The sequence below is a fragment of the Heteronotia binoei genome, chromosome 19 (assembly GCF_032191835.1).
Source record: "Heteronotia binoei isolate CCM8104 ecotype False Entrance Well chromosome 19, APGP_CSIRO_Hbin_v1, whole genome shotgun sequence".
Lineage (NCBI taxonomy): Eukaryota > Metazoa > Chordata > Lepidosauria > Squamata > Gekkonidae > Heteronotia > Heteronotia binoei.
Genome location: NC_083241.1, coordinates 45,526,611 through 45,551,138, shown reverse-complemented (window position 1 = coordinate 45,551,138; position 24,528 = coordinate 45,526,611). Strand labels below are relative to the sequence as shown.

General features: G+C 55.6%; 2 protein-coding genes across 3 annotated transcripts; both read right to left on the bottom strand.

The window, feature by feature from the left end:
* Positions 1-85: 85 nt before the first annotated feature.
* DNAAF4 (dynein axonemal assembly factor 4) lies at positions 86-10,079 on the bottom strand. Of its 2 annotated transcripts, none has more exons than XM_060259804.1 (9): positions 9,948-10,079; positions 9,712-9,859; positions 9,497-9,630; positions 8,820-9,036; positions 7,895-8,040; positions 3,261-3,370; positions 2,841-2,994; positions 1,538-1,643; positions 86-478 (listed from the first exon to the last, which is right to left on the bottom strand). In XM_060259804.1, the coding sequence occupies exons 1-9, from the start codon at positions 10,077-10,079 to the stop codon at positions 378-380; spliced, it is 1,248 nt and encodes a 415-aa protein (XP_060115787.1). In that variant the 3' UTR covers positions 86-377. The 2 variants fall into 2 exon arrangements, with proteins under 2 accessions (XP_060115787.1, XP_060115788.1); XM_060259805.1 differs by having other exon boundaries at positions 7,895-8,033; positions 8,828-9,036.
* A 5,397-nt stretch (positions 10,080-15,476) lies between these two features.
* On the bottom strand, positions 15,477-18,195 carry PYGO1 (pygopus family PHD finger 1). The gene is made up of 3 exons (XM_060259803.1): positions 18,106-18,195; positions 17,426-17,514; positions 15,477-16,601 (listed from the first exon to the last, which is right to left on the bottom strand). Exons 1-3 carry the CDS (start codon positions 18,170-18,172, stop codon positions 15,477-15,479), a joined length of 1,281 nt encoding a protein of 426 aa, XP_060115786.1. The 5' UTR covers positions 18,173-18,195.
* Between the last annotated feature and the right edge of the window lie 6,333 nt (positions 18,196-24,528).

The window sequence follows — 24,528 nt, the reverse complement described above, 5'->3', positions numbered from 1 at the left end:
TATCCCAGGAATTCTGACATTTCATCAAGACAGAACTTTATCAGTAGTAGTAGCAGTTTTTAAACAAACATAGCCTTAAGCAAAGTTAGGTTTCTTTCTACTTTATTGAGCAAAAGATTAAATTAGAAAACTTACGTAGTCATGTTATTTAAGGAAGCATTTTATACAAAGAAAACATATTTACAAAATAAGAACCTCAAATGGTGTCCTTACTATTCAAGATGAGAACAAGAAAATATCTGACTTTTTACCCCAGCAATGCTGTACCAAAATACTGCCCAAGAAAGAGAGACTTCCCTCTGTTGAGCAGCATCAGGGCTGCCTCATAAGGCCTCCAGGCGACAGCTGCTCCCCCAGGCCAGGGGGTCCTTTCGGGATCATCCCGTTTCTTGGATTATACCTCGAATCTTCTCTGCATCCTCTGCGATGCTGTTATTTGTGGGTTCAATCTTGAGAGCAGCCATGTAATCTTGCAGACCTAGCATTAATCCAGCAGGCAGATGAAGAAGAAGAAGATATTGGATTTCTATCCCGCCCTCCACTCCAAAGAGTCTCAGAGCAGCTCACAATCTCCTTCACCTTCCTCCCCCACAACAGACGCCCTGTGAGGTGGGTGGGGCTGGAGAGGGCTCTCACAGGAGCTGCCCTTTCAAGGACAACTCCTGCGAGAGCCATGGCTGACCCAAGGCCATTCCAGCAGCTGCAAGTGGAGGAGTGGAGAATCAAACCCGGTTCTACCAGATAAGAGTCCGCACACTTAACCACTACACCAAACTGGCTCTCCTTAACCATATAGGGCAAGAGCAGCTTGTTCAAGAAGCAAAGGGCAAAGAAAGATCAGCTTGCTTCTCAAGACGGGCTGCTCGTGTCCCAAACCAGCCCGGATGCAACACCGCTCAGTCTGTGTTCCTCTCACCTCTTCTTTGAGCACCAAGAACTCCTCAAAGCCACACACACACCCTACCTTTACTCTCCACAGAGCACAAGCCAAGCTTGTTGCTCTCTTCCAGCTAGAACAAAGGCTCTTCCACGAGCTCCCAGTTTGTAAAGTGGTGAGAGTTAAAAACGATGGTATGCAAACATCAGCAATAATACTGAGCTGCTGTTCAATCAGTCTCCTAATGCAATGAGATTAAAAGCTTCTCTTTCTCTCTCTCACACACACAGTGCACATCCAGCCCACCTTCCAATGGCTAACAGCTTTAAAAAGCAAAACTAAACAAATAAGTTTCTATCTAGAATTACCCCACCTGACATATCAGTCTCCATCAGAAAGAAGAGAAATCTATACCACCCAGTGTGTCCTTTGGGAGAAAATACCACAAAAATATGGATGAAAAACCAATGGTGTATTTTTATTTAACCCCCCTGCGCCATCTTGTTGCTGGAGGGAGACTTGCTGCTTGGGGGGAGGCGAGGGGAAGTAAGTGACAGAATGCCAAAATAAACCAAAGGACAAGCACTGACTGGCATTTCCAAGCACAGCAGTGGTGAACCCAAGAGCCCAAGGACTGGGGAGGGCATCTTTTCTCCTTACCTTCAGCATACAGTTCCAGCTCACAGAACGCTGTCCCTCGTCTGACGTGAGCTTTCACTCTGGCATTAGCGTTGTCTGGAACAGGTGGAGTTAACAAATCCAGGGCCTTGAAGAATGAAACATACGAGAGGGGAGGGACAGTGGTTCAGTGGTAGAGCATCTGCTTGGGAAGCAGAAGGTCCCAGGTTCAATCCCCGGCATCTCCAACTAAAAAGGGTCCAGGCAAAAAGGTGTGGAAAAACCTCAGCTTGAGACCCTGGAGAGCCGCTGCCAGTCTGAGAAGACAATACTGACTTTGATGGACCAAAGGTCTGATTCGGTATAAGGCAGCTTCATATGTTCATATATGTTCCAGGTGACACTTTACGGCAGGTCCGTCTTCCCCATCACAAACGGCACGGGCCATCTGACACTCTCCCGTCCAGCGGACCAAAGGCTCAAGCCAGGAGAGGCCACCTCTCCCCAGCCCCTCGTTTTTCTTCTTCCTTCTCTGCCCGAGACCTTTCCCCCGACTGTGTACCTCCTTCCCCACCAAACCCCACACCCAGCCCCTCCCACCAGAAGCAGCTGCCCTCACTCACTTTCCCCTCACAAATATTCACACTGCCATTTCAACAACAGCCTCTGCCCTCCCAGGGGGGCACTGCCACAAGGTACAAAAGGGGGGGGGGAAGAAGAACGCGGAGCTGTGAGAACCAGGTCCACGTGGGCAGGAAATGACAGCAGGCCAGAGAAGGCGTGAGCTGGGCTCCCCTGGAAGGGGCAAAGGCACAGTTGGCTGGCTGCACCTAACTGAGAAATTGGGTGAGAGGCAGGGCATTGAGCCCCATGCAAGATTCTTTTCCCTAGCATGATGATGTGTCCATGTTCTACGGATATTATTCCGGGCAAGCTGAGACAGAACATGGCACACGACTGTCACTCTGCAGCAGGTAGATCCAGGAGGACAGTTGTGTGAGCCTGAAGCAGCAAAACAAAGCTTGAGCCCAGGGGCACCTTTCAGACCCACACAAAAGCTTCTACCCAGAATGCAACTTCGTTGGGACCACGGGACTCACAATGTGTTCCATCCTTCAGCAGAGTTTTCCAAAATGTTGATTAGTTGAGCTTTGGAGAATCTGGGAGATGCCAAATGTTTTAAAAATTGCAGGCATGCGCCTGAATTTGGGGGAAACAATCATCAGTATTAATCCAAAATCATAATGTGTGCTACAGTGTGTAGTGTCTGCAAAGCCAACTGCTCACATGGCAAAGTGAAGCAGTGGACAAATCAGCTGCAACCGTAAACGTGGCTAAGGACTACCTTGGAGGCATCTTCAATGGCCTTGTGCAGATTCCTCAGCCTCAAGTGGCAAGCGGCTCGATTCAAGTACAGGGCAGGAATCTTGTTGTTGATACGAACGGCCAAATTATAGGCACTGATCGCTGCAAGGTAATTGCCTGTGGCAAACATTTTGCTAAAAACACAAAAACACAGTTATGCGGGACAGCCTCGTTACTGAACTTCCAGTTTTAAAAAAGTTAAAAATTAAAACACAAATGTAACTGAAGGTCACAACTAATGATTGGTTTGGTTCACGAAACACAGGCCTCGGAAGAGACACAAACGGCTGCACAGGAGCAGAAAAGAGACATGGAAAGTGAGCAATGGATAAACTGCACCCCCCAGGGCATGTCCCTTTTTCTGTGGGCGAGAGCTTTCTCTGTGTCTTCCCCCACTCACTTGCCCTTGTCCTTCAGCCAGTCTGGATTTTTCTCCTCTTCGGACAGATCCTCCAGCTCAGCAAGATCCGTATTGATTGCCCTCCGAGCCTCTGCTTGTTTCCGCAGCCACTGGAAGGAGGCAAAGAGAGAGGGGGCAGTTCTTTCACAGCTTACCAAACAGGACCTCAGTCAGATGTAGCAAACTCACCAAGTACATCAACTAGGGCTTGTGTCTTAATTTTGTGAGAAATAATCAGGTTCTTGGAAGGAGCAGCAGGGTTCTCTGTGCACACTTTACATTTGTTCTAATCCATAACGAGGTTCACAAACACCTTTGTAGAAAACAGAAGCCTCTTCTCTGTGTGGATCAAGCACTGCATAAAGCAGGTGGGAGTTCAGCATCGTGTGCTCACCATCTTTTGGGACAAGGTCAAACATTTATGAAGAACCAAAGCCCTTGTGAAAAGGGATGCTGGGGAGGAGACGGCTCCTAAATGGCAGACCCTTCCAGACAGTCAGCTTACAAAGCAATATGCCTCCAGCTGCTTTGCCCTGGCTGAGATCTTCCCTCAAGACAGGATTTGCAGGACAATTCCATGGTCCCAGCATTCAAGAAGCCAGGAAAGTGCAATTTCCCTTGACTCTGCATGCCTTTTGCTCTTTTAGGTGTCCTGGAGAAGGTGGCTGAAGACATGCCCCTTGTGACAACCAGCATGCCCCTGTTGGAGCAAGAATCTACATAAACCCAGTCTGACAGCTACAGTATGACAGCTGGTGATCTAGCTGCCAGGCTAGGTCACAGTGACCTGATCAGCAGACCGGCTTGAGCCGGCAGAAGCCAAGTGATGCAATCTGCTGAGTCAGCATGGCCAGGATTGGCTGCTTGGACTATATATGATCTGTGTGTGCATCACACAGGTCTCTCCCTGTGAGATGGTGGTTAGGCGAAGCACTTTGTCCGTGGAGGTGATATTGTATAGACTGCACAAGAGAGCACTTGTTGTGTATATATGTTAATACACCTTTTGGCACTAGTTGCACGTGTCTGCCTGATTTTCTTTCCTGAAGCCCTGTGTCGGGCAAGTCATCTCCCTCACTCTGCTACTCCCGCTCCGACAGGGTTATGGGCCCAGGGCGGTTCCGCTGCGCGGAGGAGAGAGTTGAGAGTTGAGCTGACTGTGAGTTTGGAAAGAGCCGGAGGCGAGGAACGCCGGTGAAGGACACAGAAGCACCACCGTTCTCTGTTTGAGAGCCAGAGGGACGTCGGCAGCCAGCTGTGAGGAGGAGTCGGCACGATGGCTCAGCAACAGCTTGGAGTAGCCGTTGAGAAGCTCACCTCAGCCAACTACGCGGTGTGGAGCCTGAGAATGCAACACTACCTCAAGCGTGAAGGGCAATGGCTGTTCGTGAGTAACCCCCCTGCTGACTTATCTCCTGCCGAGACTGTGTTATCGGATAAGGCACTGGCCAACATAGTGCTGTCTATAGGAGATGACCAGCTGGTTTATGTGCGAGGGAAGGACACTCCCAAGGCTGCCTGGGACGCGTTGAGTGCGGTGCATGTTAGCACCACTGCTGGTTCCCTCATGGCCTTGACAAGGAGGATGTTCCGCACCGTTATGCCGGCTGGAGGGTGTGTGAAAGATCACATCAAACGGCTAACGGACTGTTTCGTTGAGCTGGAGGCAAGAGGCAAGACTGTAGCTCCAGACGACAGAGTGTACATTTTGCTGTCGTCGTTGCCACCTGAGTACACTCCCCTGATAACTTCTCTGGAGACGGTGGACGTAGCGACCCTGACCATGGAATACGTCTGTGCCCACCTGCTTGACTTCCAAGAGAGAATTGCGGCCGTGAGCTGTCCGGGGGTGTCGGCCGGGCAGCGTGCTGTTATCGGTGTGTCCGGGAAGACAGCCAAGAATGAGCCAGCTTTTGCTGCTGGCAGGCGTCCGAAGGAGGAGGAAGTGGAGCCGACTGCGTTTGCAGTCCGTCGCTGCTATGGATGCGGGTCGTCGCAGCACCTGCTCCGAGCTTGCCCTGAGAGGGAGAAGAGGCGGGGGCGTGTGCGGCGAGAGCGGAGGACCGCCAGCCCGTGTGAGGAAGCAACCCGGCTGGTCACGTCTGCAGTAGAGAGCACAGGGTCTGCTTGGATTTTAGACTCCGGGGCAACGAGCCATCTCTGCTGCGAGAAGGAGTTGTTGAAAAACATTGACAGTCCTGAGCATAAGTATGTGAGATTGGCTGATGGGACCACTGCCAATTCTGTTTGCTCAGGCAATGTGGAATTTCCTGCACTGAAATGTATGTTGCAAAATGTGTTGTATGTACCCTCACTGCAGTCTAACCTGTTGAGTGTTAGCACACTGTTTGACCAGGGATACCAGGTGAGATTTGAGAAAACCTGCTGCAAAATCCTGGGAGGTGGGGGAAAGTTGCTTGTGACAGGAAAGAGGGAAGGTAAACTGTATGTGGTCCAGAGTGATTGTGCCCAGGTGGCTCAGGTGTCGAATGAGCCTGTGCACAATAATTGTATACATTTGCTCCATAGGAGACTTGGGCACTGCGGATTTAGGGCGTTAAAGAAAACCCTGGAGCTTGTGCCTAGTTTGAAAGTAAATCCTTGCAAATGTTACTTGGATTGCCAGGTCTGCAAGAAGACCAAAAGCAAGGCGTGTGCTGTTGCTAAGGAAAGCTCAAGGGAAAGCACACGAGCCCTGGAACTAGTCCATTTAGACGTTATTGGCCCATTGCCAAAGAGTCTGTCGGGGAGGAGATACTGCTTGGTGGCCACCGACGACCACACGAGGTACGCGTGGGTTTTCACCATGGTGCATAAGTCTGAGGTGTATAAGACATTCACCAAGTGGGTCAAAGCAGTGGAGAGACAATTAGGGGTTAATCTCCTAGCTGTACAAACCGACAGAGGGGGGGAATTCTTATCTAACCAGATGAAACGTTGGCTGGAGAACAAGGGCATCGCCCACCGTCTGACGAACCCGGCAACGCCCCGAGAAAATGGGCATGGGGCTGTATTGCAGAATGTGATGTATTGCATGTTAGAGGATGCACAACTGCCAATGTCCTATTGGGCAGAAACCATACATGCAGCTGTTTTTTTGCAAAATAGGGTTTGGTGTAATACTGTGAAAAATGTGCCTTACAGGTTACTGTTGAACAAGACCCCAGATTTGAGTTCTTTAAAAGTCTTTGGGTCACGGGCTCGGGTTGGCATCCACTCCACGAGTAGCGGGGAGGGGGATGTCCGGGCAGAGAGCCTAATTTTTCTGGGCTACAAGCCAAGGGCCAGGTGTTATCGTTTCTGCAATAGCAAAAGCAAGATAACACTTAGTAAGAGTGCCCAGTTCAATGAAGAAAGCAGCTGGCCAAGGTTGCACTCCTTGCAGAAACAATTTGTCCTGCTGCCAAGTAGCGATAACGATGTTGGAGCGCAGCCCAGAACTCCAGCCCAGGAGGTGGCACCCAGTGGGGCTGGAGAAGGTGAGCCGAATGCTGGCACAGAGCCTGACGAGCAGAGTCAGGAGGCAGAGCCTCAAATGCAGGAACTGGAGGTAAAGTGTGAGAGTCAGGAGGTTCAACACCCAATTACAGGGGCAGAGCAACCAGCCCAGGAGGTGGGAACAGAGCAACCCGAAGAAGACAAAGCTGGTCCAAGCACAGGGCCACGGGTGTCTGCCAGGTCCACCAAAGGCCAACGTCCCGCTAGGTACAAGTGTCCCTATGTCACTCTGACTGTCAATCCAGACCCACCCGGATTTGAGGAAATGTTAAAAGAAAAGGCTAAGAAATGGAAAGCCTGGGTGGCAGAGTGCGAGGCAAGGGAGAAGGAGGCTGAAGCCAAGCGTCTGAAAGAGCTGGCTGAACAGGAACACGATGATGTGTTTTACAATCATGATGAGTTCCTGAACGAATTCCGGAAAGGGTTCCGAGCTACGTAAATATGAACTGTAATGTTGCTGGTGGACATGTATGTAAACTGTGTAAAGTGTTTTGGTGCACTGGGTTTAAATAGATTAGGAGGTGTGTTGGAGCAAGAATCTACATAAACCCAGTCTGACAGCTACAGTATGACAGCTGGTGATCTAGCTGCCAGGCTAGGTCACAGTGACCTGATCAGCAGACCGGCTTGAGCCGGCAGAAGCCAAGTGATGCAATCTGCTGAGTCAGCATGGCCAGGATTGGCTGCTTGGACTATATATGATCTGTGTGTGCATCACACAGGTCTCTCCCTGTGAGATGGTGGTTAGGCGAAGCACTTTGTCCGTGGAGGTGATATTGTATAGACTGCACAAGAGAGCACTTGTTGTGTATATATGTTAATACACCTTTTGGCACTAGTTGCACGTGTCTGCCTGATTTTCTTTCCTGAAGCCCTGTGTCGGGCAAGTCATCTCCCTCACTCTGCTACTCCCGCTCCGACAGCCCCCCACCACAGCCACTCCAGTTCGTGCACCTTTAAAAAGGGCTTGTTTTTATTCCTTTAAGGGAGGCTGAACATTCCTCAGCCGGACCATTCTAGGGCAAGTGTGGAGCTCTAGATTTTTGAGGAGAAAAAATGGCAGCAGATGCCAACAAGACAATCCAAATCTCTCAGCATTTGTTGGAAGCCACAGCAAAAAGGTCAATGTTCTGTACCTCCTCCTCTTCTTCAACCCTGGATTCTCGGAGAGCTGTAGGGAAGACCCGGGGTGTGAAACTCAGCTGTATGCTGCCAGCACGCCGCGGAGAAGGAACTGACTCTTCCTTTAACTTCTCAGAAAACATATTTTCCGAACTGCCAGCTGCAACAATTAACAACACACACAAATGACTTTATTTTTCAATGCACTGTAGAAGGAGGAAGAAATGAGGAGTCACGACACAAATGTGAAAATGCTTTCTCTTTCATCCAGCCCTTTGGAAATGGGTACAGAAGTAGGTTCCAGACAGCGAATATTCCTGCAGCTCTTTTTAGAAGTGTTTATTCACACTCCTACCATTGGGATAATTACCTAGGATTTAATACAGCTACTGCACCCAGTATCCTGCAGTCCCAAAGATGCAAGCCATGGAACCAGAAGAGATTTGTCAAATATCACACGGAGAATATTATGACTTGTTTTCTTGGCGCTTTTAGTTCTGAGCACAGATAAAGTTCCGTAAAGGAAGGAAACCACTCAAAGACTGGTTATCTTTTCAAAACAAGCACAACTGCAACCAATGCTGTTCTTCAGCCTGGTCAATACTGGCCTTTGTGTGGAGAATGGGCACCTCCAGGGCTTGCTTTCGGCCTCCTGGTGAGGGCAGGATCTGAGCTTGAGTCAAAATCACAGCCCAGGTGCCACGCACACAAATACATCCCAACCCCGCCCCCCAGGTATATCAGGAGGGGACACAGCAAGAAAGGTTACACAAAGCTAAACAAACAAGAGTAAAACAAAAAGAATAGCTACAGCTAGAAACCAAGACTAAAACGGAACTTGGGCCACAGGAAAGAGGGGAGGGTGGAGGGAACCCCAATCGATCCCAAGTCAACGGGAGGAAGGCCCATTGGAAGAGGTGGCAACATTCTCTCACGCACCTCCCCACTGCATTCCGCTTGCTGTCTTGGCTGCTCCTTTACTCTGAGATCTGATCAGAGTTTTCTCTTGGATTTTTCCAGTCGGTTGCAAGGGGACCCTTTCTTGTGGCTTATTTTGCTTTTCATTTTTTTCCTTCCACTTCTCAATCTCTTTGGTGGCTTTTTTCCGCTCCTCTTCTTTCAGGTCATCTATCCTTTTTCTGTCTGCTTCTTCCAGCTGTTTTAGATACAGACACATCAAAGCCTGTCCTAAAACGCCTCAAGTCACTTGCAGTCCACCCCTGCCTTCCACACAGCAATTCTGATGACCCCCCCAAAGCTCAGAGATACCAGCCACGCTGCTCATGACGGAGGTCTGCTGAGCTGGGCGGAGCATGCCTGAGAAGGCCCGGGGCACACAGGCCCACGCTGACCCTGCCCCGCTCGCTTGTGCTCGGTTGTTCCCGACTTCCACACCCAACAGCTCACCGGCCTCCCGCTCTGTGGTTCTGCTATGCCTGCGAGTGCCACCTTCACACCTCTCCATCCTTTCCCCTCCTCTCGATTCCAGAAGCTGTCTGTCTACAGCCAGGGCCAGCCAGGTCCAAGAGGCATGAGTCCATCTGCCACCTGCAGTGCTATCCAGCGGCCACTGCTCATTTCGGTGCCCAAGGGTAGTCGGACAGCACTGGATTTACCTGGATTGTGGCCTGCACGGCGCACCTGGACCGCTCCTGCTTCCGAGCGGCTTTGGCCTCGGCGTCTTCTTTCGCCTTCTTGTGGGCCTGGAGCACGGCCTCCTCGCGGATCCTCTGCCTCTCCCCCTTGTCCACTAAAGCAAAGAGACGGGCCTGAGCACAGAGAGCAGCAGCAGCAGGGGCCTGCCAGGCGGGGGCCGCAGGGGGGCACTCACGGCCGGGGTCGAGCAGGGCCTCCCAGGGCGCGGCCTCTCTCTTGCGCAGCGCCAGCAGCAGGGCGCCATCCTCCAGCCGGGCGGTGCTGCGGGCCTCGTCCACCGGCGCCCACAGGAAGGCCTCGAAGAGGAAGGGCGGCGCGCTCACCTAGGAAGAGAGCCCGCGGCTAGAGCGGCTGCCAGCCTCCCGGCGGGGGAGGAATCCCGGCAGGCACCCCTCCCCCCCCCCCGCCCACCTTGAGGTAGCGGCCGGCGCAGAAGACGTCCGGGCGGCCGGGGAGGCGCGGGGCGTCCCTGCTGCCGGGCAGGGCCACGTAGACCGCCGAGGGGCTCTGCCGCCAGCTGTAGTCGCGCAGCCACACCGGCATGGCCGCGGTCGCCAAGCAACGGCTCCCCGGAAGCCGCCCGTCACTTCCGCCCACCCAGCGGCGCCCGCGCGCCCTCCCGCTGCAGGGCATGCCGGGAGTCGTAGTTCCCCCGGGCGGCCCCGCCTGGAGACCGCCTCGCGCAATGACCGGGGCCTCCTGCTTCGGCTCCCCCGGCGGAGATGGAGCCGCCTCTGCAGGCTGCCCCGTGGAGCCCCAGCCCCCCCCCCCCCCGATGATGATGATAAACAAAGCTTATAGCGGCCACTTTAAAACCTAAATATATTTTAATGCTCCACAGTTTAAATTTTACGTACTTCATGTTGTAATAAAAGTCCAACTTAAATATCCATTCATATATTTCATATAGTAAATTTTGCATACTTCATGTTGTAATAGAGGTCCAATATTAGCATTCCCATATTGCAAAAAAAGTCTCTGAGCACCTGGATATAGGCCCATTTATCAGTAGACTTCCTCAGGAGTAAGGCCTTTCTATGCTTTTTCAGGCATAACAGCCACGAGTACTGACCCATGTTCGTGATTCTTCTTACCACATCTTTTCTTTCAATCTGGAATAAACCAAGATGACAGCAAAAGACGGCACAAAGCTGAATGGAACTAACAATTCTAAAGTTTCTATTTCAGTAAAAAGCTTACCACTCCAAGGCACTTAAGTGTGTGTATTTTTCATATAGGAGCTAGAGCCAGTACAAACGGATTCATTTAACCAGATCTGGCTCAAGCTCCTATATGACAAACATTACTCCCAAGGAAGTCTACAATATGAAATATATAAATGGATCTTTAAATTGGACTTTTATTTCAACATGAAGTATGTAAAATTTAAAATGTGGAGCATTAAAATATATGAAGGTTTTTAAATGGTTACTATAAACTTTGTTTATCATCACAGCAGTTGTTTAACTTCCATTGCCTGCCCCATTAACTGTGATCCCTATTCCTTGTTACCATCCCCAGGTGGGGACAGCAGGGGATCCCCCGGTTTGGAGGCCCTCCCCACCCCCGCTTCAGGGTCATCAGAAAGCGGGGTGGGGTGGGGGATGTCTGCTGCTGGACACTCCATTATACCCTATAGAGACCAATTCTCATAGGGGATAATGGAGAATTGGTCTGCGGGTATCTGGGGCTCTAGGGAAGTTGTATTTTGAGGTAGAGGCACCAAATGTTCAGCATAGCATCTGGTGACTCTCCTCAAAATAATCCCCAAGTTTCAAACAGATTGGACCAGGGGGTCCAATGCTATGAGCCTCCAAAGAAGGTACCCCTATCCTTCATTATTCCAAATGGAGGGAAGGCATTTGAGAGGTGTGTGGTCCCTTTAAACGCGATGGCCAGAACTCCTTTTGGAGTTCAATCATACTTGTCACAGCCCTGCTCCTGGCTCCACCACCAAAGTCCCCAGATATTTCTTGAGTCAGACTTGGCCCCTTCTGCCCCACAGCCAGGCTGGGATGGGTCCAGCTCCCCTCCCCTCTCCCCACAAAAGGACACGCCAGAGGAAGCGGCTGGTATTACATAGTAATTTAATTCCGTACCAAAAGAATACGAGTGGCCCAAGGATGGAAGCTCCTTTCCAATTTGAATTACATACAGTGAACTTCACCACGAGGGAGGCGGCAGGGGGCAGCCAGAGCGGCTGGCCACGCTCCTTGCAAAAATATAAACGTCGTCACCAATGTGGAACAGTCGGAGGCCATGACGGCATCCCGAGTACTGAAGGGGTCTGTCTGTCTGCCCCAAGACAGGGCCAGGGAAGCGGGAGGTCGGGAAAGACTACAGGTCTTCTAAGAGGAAACAGTCAGCCAGCCACAGGACACCATCAGACACCCGTGGCCAGCTAGCGAGGCAGAGAAGACGGCACACACCAGCACTTTCACGAGCAAGCAAGGCTAGGCGAGGCTTCAGAGAGGAATGGGTGGTCTTGACCATGAGACAATTCGGATACTTGCAATGAAATTGGAGGGGGGGAGAGGAAGGATGGGGGGGGAATACCAAATCAAGATTTTTTCTTTGAAGTAACCTAAAACCAAAAATAGGTACAATGCTTTTCTTCTACTTCTTGAGTCAGAGATTCTATTCAACAAGCAGTTATGATTTCACAAAGCCAAAAAGGAGAGGCCAGGAGGGTTTTTTGCCTGGCTGCACTCAGGCTGCAACAGTCCTAGCGGCCTGGGGAGCGCTTCCTCCCACCTGGAAGGAGGAGACACAGGCCCTGCTGCTGTGCTGCCCAGCCACGCCATGGGGCCAGAGACTTTTCCTTTGGGCAGGTCACCCTGCAGCAGAGCCAGCAAGACCAAGCAGCCTGCGGCCAAGCAACTGGTGCCACGAGCATTTGCCCAGCCCTGCCTATCGGCCACAGGCTGCAGAGCTCAAAAGACTCCTCCACCCCCAACTGGCATCTTCCACCCTTCTACCACAGCTCTCCAATGTCCCCAGGGGGTTTAGTGGCTGCCAAGAACGGCCAGCACAGGGGGCCACAAAGCAGCCTGATGGGGGAACCTCTCTCCCCCCTCCCTGACTGGCCGAGGGGCTGCCACGTCTCTCGTATGCCCTGAAGGGCACAAGGTTGCAGCCACATCACAAAGTCCCCCCTCCCCCCAGAAACTTCCCACATTCTCATTTGCAAAAAAGCGACACCCCCACCCAAGTCTTTAGCTGCTGCCGGCCCCCAAAGGCTGGAGCAGACAGAAGGCCTCTGCCCAGCCGGGAGCTGGAAGAAAGGGGGCAGGGAGAAAGGCCACTCAGATCCATCCCCACGAGAAGGCAGGCAGGAGCCGCCCACCTTGAGCAGGAGGAATCGGCCTGCAGCCATGGCCACATGCTTCGCAAGGGGGAGGGGCTCCCATCTGCCCAAGTCCCCGCTCTGGTGGAGAGAAGCGCCACCCTGCTGCCTCTCTGCTTCAGCTGCGGGACCGCAGATTCCCACCCTCTCCCTGCCCTCCCAGGGCCCAGCCCACAGCAGTCCAGCTGCTGCCTGCCGGGACGGACCGAGTGCCCACCCAGCCGTGCTCCAAGAGCAGAGGCCTGCCTTCCGGGACCAGACGGACGGCTGCTGCAGGAGGGGGGAGAGGCTGCGGCAACACCCACCGCAACATCTGGGGCCTTCTGCAGGAGCGAGAGAGACCGAGAGCCTGGCTGAAAGTGCCAGCACTTCCCTCCCTCCAAGTGCTAACGAGAGCTGTTCACAAGCGGCCATAGAACATTTTGGATTACATTCCTATTTGGCCACAACTACTGGAATAACACAGGTGCTGCTTGGCACCACTGGAGGCCTGACCTGGCAGGTCTCACTAAGGCCATGTGGGACAAATACCACCCCCCACTGAGCGTGTGGCCAGTCTCAGCCCGGCCCTAAACCAAGCCAAGGTCCGCCCCTCTGAATCTGCATGTCGCCTTGAAGACGCCAACAAAGGGCACGCAGGCAATAAGGCACGTTTTGTGCAGAGTCCACAAGAGTCTCTTTGTGGACAGAGAAACGCTTCCCTCCCTAGTTGGGACTCCAGAGCCAAAAGCCACTACTGCGGCCCTGAGACCTATCCCAAGGGCCCTTCTGGAGAACTCTCGAGGGGCCCCGGATCTTCTTGCCTCAGATCACCTCTAGATCCCCTCCTTCCTTCAAGAGAAAGACCAGCCCCACCCTCACCCCAGTCATGTGAGACGGGTCCCCGGACCCCTGGGCACCCACCTCCTCAGTTCATCCAAGAGCCTCCCCCAGCAGCAGCCTCTCCCGCTCTTCCCAGGAGGAAGATGAGGCGCCACCTAGTGGCCTTCTCCTGAAACAGACCACTGGTCCTTCGAAGCATTGTCGACTCAACCGGCAGCCGCTCTCCAGGTCTCTTGCCATCTGATCCTTTAAAAAAAATGTAAAAACCCTGGAAATGTTGGGGATTGCGCCTGTGGCCTCTATGCATGCCAAGCAGAGGCTCTGCCCCTGAGCCACAGCCCCACCTCCCTGCATGACGGTGGGGGAGGGGGGGATACAGACCCAGCCGTTCTACTGGAATCCTCTGGAACGCAAAAGGAAGCAAAGGCCGCTCAACCAGCCTGGCAGAGCAGTTCCAGCATCAGCCTGAGACCCAGCTTCAAATCTCCGCTCCCCCAGGAGGGGCACTGGGTGATCCTGTGCCCCCCCCGAGCCTAGCCCACCTCCCAAGACGGTTGAGGACGGGGGGGGGGGGGGCGTGGATGCCCCCTGGAGCTCCTTGGAAGAAGAGTGGAAGACAGGCAAACCGGCCAATGAGCAGAGAGCAGCCGCCAAGGCTTTACTGGCGTGAAGATGCCCCAGACTGACGCAGGGACCTTCTGCAGGCCAGCCATACACACTGCTGCGGAGCCCCCGCAAAGGTCAGGAAGGCGACATCTTTCCTCTTCCTCCTCCTCCTCTCAGCCTCTCCCCCCCCCCCACAGGCAGAGTCATCCCAGGAGCCTCAGGCAAGGGCCAGGAGGCCAGAAGCTGCCCCAACAACTGCGGGGGAGGGGGGAGCTGGCCACGGTTCCCCCACCTGCTGCAGCTACGGAGAGGCCGGGGAAAGCTGAGCTGCTGCCCACCCCCACCCCCTAATTCCCCGGCTCCCAACCCCAAAGGGAAGACACAGTGGTGCTGCGCGTGACCCAGCTGGAAGAGGAAAGGGCAAGAGCCCACCTGGAGCCCCCTCCTCAGCACCTCCAGAGACGTCTGGCCCAGGGGACAGGGAAGCAGGGAAGAAGCATCCCTGCGATGGGAAAACCAGCAGCACTTCGGCTGGAACCTCCCTGGGAGGAGGAGGAGGAGGAGGAGCACCTTCCGCTGAGTTCTTTGCTACCAACGGAGCTCCTGGTCCTGGGGATCCTTCATGATGCTCTGGAAAGAGACACGGGGGAATACGGAATGTCTGGACTACCCCGAACACTACTCAAGACTAATATCACTTGGCAGGTTCAGCTAGAACACCAGGAACTGGGCATGCCTGGCAACAGACTTCAAATAAATATTGGTTGATTCTTCTTGCTGCCTGGGATCCTCGTTAAAAGAAGAAACGAAGCCTTCACAAGAGAGGCAACAGGCCCTCCTCCGAGGGAGCAACAACCGCCAGGCCCGGGGGCTCCGCTCCACCATAGCCAGGAAGGGCCATCCGGAGCACCCTGGCCTCTGTGCACAAAACCAGGACGCGGCCATCAGTCGGCGGTCGTAACCTTCGAGCGAGCATTTACAAAAACAAAGCCAAAGAGGTGTCTTGTGGCACCGCAAGTTCTAACTTGGGGTTCTTCTGGTGAAGACCCAGGCCTGGGAAGAGAGGACAGCGCCCAGCTGGGGAACAGAACGCAAGAGCAACCACCCTCTCTGCTGGGAAGGCAGCCGACAAACCACCTCTCGCTGCACGGGATGCCTCTGCTCGCTCAGGCGTCGGCGCTCGAGACGGGGGGCCCTCCTCCGGTGGTCTCCCTGGTGCGCATCAGCTGCACGTCTTTGTCCGCCATGCAAGTGTCACAGCCCCAGACCGCAGACGCTTCTGCCGTGAGCAGGCCGTACGCCGACTCCGTCATGCCCGTGCAGATCCGATGGAACCATTTTTGACAGGAGGCCTCGCACAAGATGGCGTCCTGGTCGTCGTTCACCTCGTGGGTGCAAATCCCGCAGGGGTAGACGGGTTCGGAGGAGGGGTGGCCGTGCTGGCCGGAGAGCAGAGGGAACTGGCCGCCCTTCTCCGGGGCCCCGCCTTCGGCCGCACCACGGGGCAGGTGGGGCTTGCTCGGAGTCCCGTTGGCACGGCTGCTGGTCAAGGCTTCGGCAGGCTTGGGGGGGTGGCTCTCGGGCCCTGCAGGCACGTGCCGGACGGCTGGCTTCAGGTCTGCGTTCCCTGAGTTCCCCGCCTCGTCTGTGCCTCCGTGCTGGTGGAGCTGGGTGGGAGGGGGGCCGTGCTTGTTGGGGCCAGCTTTCGGCACAGGCTTGTTCTGGCCATAGTTGTTTGGCAGTGGGCCATACGGAGGGTTGGGCTCCAACTGGGAACTGTTAAAACTGGGATTGTTCCCCGGCCCAAAATGCAGCGGCATTTCGTGGTGGGGCATCTGAGTCGTGTTCTGGGAAGGCATGTGGCCAAAGTTCTCCCCAGGGTTCAGCCGGAAGTGCTGACCGGGCATCATGATGTTTGGATTCACGTTTGCGTTGTAGGATGGCTGGTTGCCGAATGCCACATTCTCGTGGGGCCCAAAGTTCATCGCCTGCGGCCGGCTGAAGACCATGCCCACCGGGCTCTGCGGGAACGGGTGGGGCTGATTCCGGAGGGGGTAAGAAGACGCCCCGTACTGCGAGGACATCCTGGGCAGCAGGTGAGGGGGCATCCTGAAGGTGTTGTAGCCGCCAAAGCCGGGGTAAGCGGGGTTGGCAAAGTACGGGTTCCCCGCCGGCAGGGGCTTGTAGCAAATGGTGTTGTAGTTATCGTCAAAGGGATTCGCTGCTACCAAGTGCTCCGCGCTGGGATTGGGTGGGGGAGCATATTCGGAAGGCGGAGGAAAGCAGCTGCCCTGGAAAGCCACACAGCTTCAGTTAGTCTCACTTTCAACTCATCTCAACACCACCAACCAAAAGGATGCAGGCAGCTCGGAGAGCTCAGGCTGTAGCGCCCCACAAAGAGCAGCATTCTGGGGCCCTCTGCCTGCTTCCTCTGCTCCCTTCGGCTTCCTTTTGGCTCCCCACCGGAGGCCCCTCCCTCCCAATTCCCTGAGGAGCCTCAGTTCTCGCACCCAAGACCCGCCCCAGTGGCCATTCAACCAGCCTTCTCCTGCCGCAGAGGAAAGACGGGCTCCTCAGCCCTGCCCAGCCTCAGCGGGTGTGAAGGCTGCTGGGGGTCCCGGAGCCAGCCTCCCAGGAGAGAGACAGCACAGGAGGAAAGGGCAGTGCCGGCAGCCCCTGGGGGGAGAAGGAATCCCCCAGGTTCCCTTTGGGGGCCTGCAATCACTGCCCGCCACGCCAGTTACCTTTTGCAAGCGCTCCCACAGCCTCTTCCTGACACCTGGAACTCTTTAATCGCCCCCAAAAGGGTTCTTTGAGGTGACTTGGGTTGGGTTTGGACTTCAACCAGCATGACTGTGCCTGAGCGCTGGGCTCAGAGAAGACCCCAAGCAGGGGAGTGGTTGGAAGGGGGGCGGCCAAGCCTCAGCTGGCCAGAACTCAGAAGCGAAGCTGAGCCAGCCCCCCACGGAAGAGAAGAGCCTGCCATCTCTGCCCCTCCCCGGAAAGCCCCACACGGAGGAGGGGGCTCTTGAATGGATGGCCAGGGTGCCCCCCCCCCCGTTTCCTCCACCAACCCTGGCTGGGAGGGAGAACCTAGAGGACCCCCCCCACTTACCTGGGCTGCTGCCTTGCGCTTCTTCTTATCGGGGCTTCCGAGCTGGACTCCTCCGGGGCCTCCTACCCCCTCCAGGCCACCATCACCACCTAGGAGACACAGGGCTGCTTTTACCCCCCCAAGGCCACTGACGGTGTGTGCGTGGCTCTCTCTCCCCATGCAGGTGCATTTCACACACAGAGCGTCTCCCAGAAGAGAGAGGGGCCAGGCTGCCCCCCCCCATCTGCTCAGTATGGAGCAGGGGTCACTGTAAATGCACGCAGGGGGTTGGACTAGATGACCCTGGGGTGCCTGCCGATTCCGTCCCAGTGCCCCCCAGGGAGCCGGGTTCCAGGCCTGCGCCCTCCTGCTGGGAAGTGGGGGGGGGGGGGTGGCAGACTTCCACGCACCCTGAAGTAGCCGGGGCTTCGGGGAAGGAACACTGGTGGCGACAGGCAGCGCTGCAGAGGCTGGGGGGGCGTGAGTGGGCCTGAAGGTCAAGGGGGCAGCCCTCCTCCCCAGGGGCTCCTGCAGCCCGGCCAACGAGGCTTCTGCAAGGGGGGGGGGGGGCGCCGGGCTCCCAGGCCGAGGGAGGGAGGGGGGGAGGGAGGGAGGGAGGCGTCCCAGGGCGGCAGAGGGGCGGGGGGGGGGGCTCCCGGGCCCACCAAAGCGGCCTCCGCCCCCCTCCCGGCCAGGCCTACCTCGGGGGGCTCTCTTGAGGGCGGCGGCGGCGGCAGGGGGGGGCTCCTTCTCGTGTTCCGCGGACATCGCCGGCGCACCATCGCTCCTCCCGCCTCTCCGGGGCGGGGCCCGCACGGGGCCGCTCCTGCTTCCCAGACGCCCAGCCCGCCCGCCTGGGGGGAGGCGCCTAGCGGGGGAGGGCCACCGCCGCCCTCGGAGCGAGTCCCCGGGCGCGCGCGTGTGCAGCCGACCTCCAGCCCCACCAACCTCCCCGAGAAGGCGGGAGGCGCCCCAAGCCGGGCCCTGGACGCAGCAGACGACCCCCCCCCCCCTTCTGCCTGCCTCCTGCTTTTCGCCTCCCGCTCCTTCCAAGGGGGGGGGGTCCCTCTGCTGCTGCCCAGGTGGTGACCCCCCCCCCCGCCTGCCTGCCCCGGATGCACCTCCTCGGAGTCCTTGCCCCCCCCCCCGCTGGCTTGGCCAGGCTAGGCCGGGGGCTGCTGCTGCTTCTCTTGGACCCCCCCCCCCCCCCGATATGGGATCCCAGCAGCCAGGCAGCCCCCACCCCCACCCCCACCCCGCTCCGGGTGCAGAAAAGCCTGGGCAGGACGCAGCCCAGCCCCTCCTCAGGCCTCCTGGGGGCTGCTAACCGCCTCGGGACTCGGCTCCGGTCCAGCCCCAAAGCCAGCTCCTTCTTGGCCCTCCCCGAGAGCCAGAGCCAGTGGTGAAGAGCAGCAGACTCGAATCTGGGAGAACCGGGTTTGATTCCCCCCTCCCCCATGCAGCCAGGTGGAGTCCCTGTCCTCTCAGGGCCCCCTACCTCAAAAGGTGCCTGTTGTGGGGAGGGGAGCTGCTCTGAGACTCCTTTGGGAAGTGGGATATAAGGCTCCCCTGGCCTTTTATGGCTTCTGGCCTCAGCATCCCAACCCCACCCCCCACCCCGTGAGAATGGATGGACCCTCCAGTGGGGGGCTGTGGGGTCCTGAATCCCCCTGGCTGGGCAGGCCCCTCCAGCTCCCTCCTGGCTGAGACCCCCCCCCCCGCATCAGCCAGACCACGGCCCCAGGCTTTGGCCTGTGGCCCCAGAGTTCTTACGCCTGCCTCTTTCCCTGCAGCACCCAGGCTGACCCCCATCCTGGACAGGCCGCAGACCCCCAGCCCGTGATGATGGGAGACCCCCTGCAGCAGCAACTCCCAGTGTGTGGGGTGCCTGCCGGACCCCCAGCCCGCCCCACCAGGAAAGCAGAGGGCCAGGGGAGAACCCCTCAGCCGGAGCCTCTCTAACCTCTCCCTTCCCCCGCAAAACAAACCTGCAACTCATTCGGACCTCAGGCTAGAGGGAGGCTTAGAATCCTAGAGTTGGAAGGGACCTCCAGGGTCATCTAGTCCAACCCCTGCCAATGCAGGAAACTCACAACCCCTCCCCCTAAATTCACAGGATCTTCATTGCTGTCAGAGGGCCATCTAGCCTCTGTTGAAAAACCTCCAAGGAAGGAGAGCCCACCACCTCCCGAGGAGGAAGCCTGTTACACTGAGGAATTGCTCTAATGGTCAGGAAGTTGTTCCTAATCATAGAATCATAGAGTTGGAAGGGACCTCCAGGGTCATCTAGTCCAACGCCCTGCACAAGGCAGGAAACTCACAAAGACCTCCCCCTAAATTCACAGGATCTTCATTGCGGTCAGATGGCCATCCAGCCTGTTTAAAAACCTCCAAGGAAGGAGAGCCCACCACCTCCCGAGGAGGAAGCCTGTTTCACTGAGGAATCCCTCTAACGGTCAGGAAGTTCTTCCTCATGTTGAGCCGGAAACTCTTTTGATTTAATTTCAAGCCATTGGTTCTGGTCCTACTTTTCAGGGCCACAGAAAACAATCCCACCCCATCCTCTATAAATACGACAGCCCTTCGAGGACTTGGAAGATGGTGATCGTATCACCTCTCAGCCGCCTCCTCTCCAGGCCAAACATCCCCAGCTCCTTCAGCCTTTCCTCCTAGGCTTGCTGTGGTGGGTGGGGGGTGCCCTCCTGCCTGGGGGTGGTGCCTGACCTCAGGGCCCAGATGTCCTGTGGAGGCCCTGCCCCAAGGAGGCGGCAGCAGTAGATCAAGCGGAGATGTCGGAACACAACGGGTTGCGTAGCTGGCCTTGCATGGGGGGTGAGCCCCCAACTGGAGCAACTTCGGCGTAGGAAGCAGCAGCCTGCCTTAGGATCTCTAATGCCTCTGGATCGAGGCCAGGGAGCAGGAGTGGGGGGGGGGGGAGTAGTGCATGTGTGAATTCTCTCAGAGGAATCAGAGGGGAGGGTTGAAACGGTCTCCTCCCGTCAGCGTTTTTAGGATTAGGTGCACTGCTGCTGCGAGGACCTTCGGGCTGCAGCCCTCTGAGAAAACCCGGCAGAGCCTGGAAAGGAAATGACTTCTTCAAGGGAAAAAAGCCACCGCCATTTACTAAAGGAAACTTTTATTCAAACTGTGCAATCCATCAGTATTTAGACAGCCGTTTCATAAACATTTTGGCATCAACACTTCTACGCTTTTTGGCATGACATTTGTGCTTGTCGAAAGAACAAGCCAGAGGGAGGCAGAGAAACACACCCGGTTAACATTCACTACAATGCTCTAGATAAAAAATAAAAGAATTATTTTAAAAAAATTCCACATTATTAAACAAAACATTAAAAAAGACATTTAAAAGGTACATTCATGATCACGGCACACAGCAGCTGCCCTCGTGCCCTGGAATTCGCAGAGCTGATCCCCTGAGTCAAATATAAAATTAATATAATTCAGCCGCGTCTTCCATTGGCCAGGCAGCTGCTGCCGCCCTTACAAGAAACAGCAGGAGGGAGTGGCGGGACCCAGAACACCCACCGCTCGAGGAAGATCACCGGCTCCCGCACTCGCCACTCATTCACATCTTCAGAATACAACAGAAAGGAACAAAACCTAACGTTCCAAAGGGAAGTGGAGGTTCCGGGTGCAAGCAACTGGCCCAAAGCACCAAACAGAGGGAAGGGAGGGGTGTGCCCAGCAAGGAGGCAAACCCCATGGGGGGGGGGACTGTCTTGGAGGGGAAGGGGGGGGGTCATGATGCAAACTGAATCCCCATCTAGGCAACATGGCCAAGCTGCTGAGATCCCATCGAGGGACAAAGAATTCTTCCTACCCCCAACTCAAGTGGGAGCAGATCTCCTCCAGTTAGATTCCCCCTCTCTCCCCAAAGTGGCTTCCGTCATCCCCCCCCCCCCGCTTTATCCTCACAGCCACCCTGCGAGGGGGTCAAGCTATGCATGTTGATGCCCTTCAGGTTCAGAAGCAGAGGGGTTAAAGGGCTGGGAGGGCAGCTCTGCTCACCCCTTCTCCCCCCACGCAGGGTTTGGGGTCACGAGTGCTCCGCCTTTCGGGTTAAGGGAGCATCATTCTGGGCCCAGGAGCATCTAAGTCGTATCTGCAATGGGTGCAGGAGAGAAACCCCTCCTGCCTCCAGGACGTGAGCTCTCTGGACAGAGTCGCTGTCACACTCAACAACCTGTGGGTTGTGGTGTTGTGCCATGCAGGCCTTTTATTGTAGCAGGAACTCCTTTGCATATCAGGCCCCACCCCACTGATGTAGCCAATCCTCCTGGAGCTTACAGGAGGCCCTGCACTAAGAGCGTGTAAGCTCCAGGAGGATTAGCTACATCAGGGGGGTGGGGCCTAAAAGGCACAGGAGTTCCTGCTACCCCAAAAAGCCCCCTGGGCATGCCCAACAGATGCTGCTTAGATGTCTCTGTCTGCATCTCGGCCACCCGCAGGGCAAGGCAAGGATCCAATCCGCAGCACACCACTTACTCCAGAGTTATTTCTTTGGTGTCCCTCTGACATCAGTGGGACTACTCTAGAGTACGTGTGTTTTGCACAGAGTAGCTTTGGCAGGTGCCCAAACGGCATGAAAGGCCTTCCTCCTCCTCCTCCTCCTCCCTTGGCTTGGAGGGCGCTGTGTGGCCCAGGCTACTTGGCAGATCAGAGGGCATCTTTGGTGCCCAAACCAGCAGGCCTGAGTTCCTCAAGGAGGAGTGGAGAGCCTCGAGGCCGCTCCTGTCGGTCAGCAGCAGCCCGGCAGCCCCTTCCAGGGCTCGGCAGAGGCGGAAGCACCTTTTGCCGCCTTTGTGCCCTGGGCCAGGCGGGCGAGACAGGCCTCGAGTCACGGGGTGGGGTGGGGTGGGGGCTACAGAAGGACTTGCAGGTCGTAACCTACTGCTATGGCAAACAAGGAGAGCAAGGCAAAGCGAGCTAACTAACACACGCCTCTACGCTGAGGTAACCTTAAATATCTTTGGTTGTCTCCATTTGCTGTTAAAAGGTACTCGAGGAAAGGCAATTTCTCTGGCTAGTCTTCAGCTAACTGGCTCTCTCTCGCACGCCCCAGCCAGCCAAACCCCTCTCTCTGACTGGGCCACAGAGAAGGCGCTGCCGGGTCGCTTTCTTCGGCTCGCCTCTGTCAGGTGGAGGCAAACGCAGGCCACAGAGCTCCTTCCCTGCCTGGGATCTGGACAGAGAGCGGGGGAACTGGAAGCACCCCTGCTCCTCCAGCATGCTCCCGACCCCGTACCCTGCAGGCTTAGGGACCAAGGGAGCAGCAACGTCTTGCCCCACAACAGCCCCGCAGGCTTCCCGTCTTTGGTATGGCAGCACCCAGGAGGAGAGTTCACGGATGCCCTGTGCTGCCCTCCCCAAGGGTTTGTCCTCACAGCAAACAAGTCTTTGGAGAAGGAAACGGTCCTCCCAGGCACAGCAGCTGGTGGCACGCTGGACAGAGACACACGGCCAGTCTGGAAGACGCTGCAGGAAGCGTCAAGCGACGGCCAAGATATTCTTGTCTAACTTCTGCTGTACGCTCAACAGTTTTGTCCCATGAGTCCAAAAAAATACATCTTTGGTGAGAAGAATTTCTTTTTCTTCAGCAAGTAGATTTTAAAAACCCCAAAATAATCTAATACTGGACTGTCAAAGAGCTAATTGCCAAAGAAAAGGAAAACATAATTACACTTGGAAGTCTTTGGAGCGGTCATTTCAATTTTCTTTTAAAAAAAAGTTCATGTAACAATAAGGTAGTTAAAATTGGAATAACTAATCTAATCAACCAATTCCTACGATCCAGAGACCGTTCAGTTCTCTTCTGCTTCTGGTTAGTAGCTACTTAGGCAATAAAATCGATTCAAACCTATATTTTTTCAACTAGCACAATCATATGGGGTTTTTTTTTTTTTGGAAAATATGCAGCTTTTTTTCTACAGAAAATTCTTTGGTACAAGATTATTATCATCTTTAAAGCCTTCAGTCTCAAGACAAGGGGGGAGGGGAAGATGCCATGTCTGGCACGGCACTAGGAGACACACACACACACACACACACACAGGCAGGCGAAACACGTGGAGGAGAGCCCTGCCAACCCCCCAAAGCCAGAGATGCAGGGAGACCAACTCCCCCCTCCCTGCTCTGGGCAGCAGCAAATCCTCGGGGGGCCGGGCTTTGGGGGAGTGGCCGGCGCTCTCCTTCACCAACTGCAAAATCAAGACAACACACACGATACCCTGTCAGTTTGCCCCCCGTTGCGGCAAGGCAGCTTAAAAGTCACCAACTGTGCCCTGAGTACAGGAAAACAACAACCACACAAGACTCACTTTGCAAGGAGGTAGTATCGATGAGGAGGGCCCGGGGCCAGCAAGAGTCTGTTTGGCTCCACCTCGGCCTTCTTCATTCCTTCCTTCCTGGGCAGCTTCTCCGGGGTTCTGGAGCCAGACTGAGCCAGGCCTCGGCCTGCAGTAGCAGCTGCCAGATGGGAGGCCAGAGGGCTGAGTCTGGCACAGAAGCGCCCCCCCATTCCCGAGTCCCTGGGACCCCTTCCGTCCCCCCCCCCGCCCTCTGAGAGCATTTAAGGCATCTTTCTGTACTCCAAAGCAACTTCACGAATATGAGGAAAGGGCATAAGGCAAAACTGTGATTTCAGAAGGCGACATGGAAGGCACCGTTGCTAGGAAGTAGCAGGAAACGCTTGAGGGGGGTCGGGTGAGCCCGGTCTAGTCCAGCCAACATCTATCTGGGCAGCGCTTCTCGGAGCAGACACAAGCACTGGGCCCCCACGGAGGATCGCAAGGAGAAGGCACAACTGTCTGAGGCGCGGGGGGGGGGGGGGGGGAGGCGGACTTGGTTCTAAAAGGCAACCCAATTGCCCTGGGGGGAGGGGGCGGAGGGGGGAATCCTTCTAGGGTGTCCCTCAGGCCTTTTCAAGTCAGGCAGCCCCCACGCCTCCCCAAGGGCTTGCCGGGTGGGGCACCCGCTGCCAGAGAAGCTGCCCAGCTGCCTTTCTCCTCCCCTTCCCGGAGCCCGAGGTTTGGCCAAAGAGCTCTGCACAAGGACCCAGACCACTCCTTCAAGCACAAGCACACATCCACACACAACACACATCC

What these genes read in the sequence shown, in the direction of transcription:
- DNAAF4 (XM_060259804.1), bottom strand. Translation starts at nt 10,079, where the DNA reads ATGCCGGTGTGGCTGCGCGACTACAGCTGGCGGCAGAGCCCCTCGGCG. An exon ending in GCGCCGGCCGCTACCTCAAG is followed by an intron (nt 9,860 to 9,947) that starts GTGGGCGGGGGG and finishes CTCTCTTCCTAG; the next exon opens with GTGAGCGCGCCGCCCTTCCT. An exon ending in TGGCTGAAGGACAAGGGCAA is followed by an intron (nt 2,995 to 3,260) that starts GTGAGTGGGGGA and finishes TTGTGTTTTTAG; the next exon opens with CAAAATGTTTGCCACAGGCA.
- PYGO1 (XM_060259803.1), bottom strand. Translation starts at nt 18,172, where the DNA reads ATGTCCGCGGAACACGAGAAGGAGCCCCCCCCTGCCGCCGCCGCCGCC. An exon ending in CCTCAAGAGAGCCCCCCGAG is followed by an intron (nt 17,515 to 18,105) that starts GTAGGCCTGGCC and finishes TGTGTCTCCTAG; the next exon opens with GTGGTGATGGTGGCCTGGAG. An exon ending in AGCGCAAGGCAGCAGCCCAG is followed by an intron (nt 16,602 to 17,425) that starts GTAAGTGGGGGG and finishes GTGGCTTTCCAG; the next exon opens with GGCAGCTGCTTTCCTCCGCC.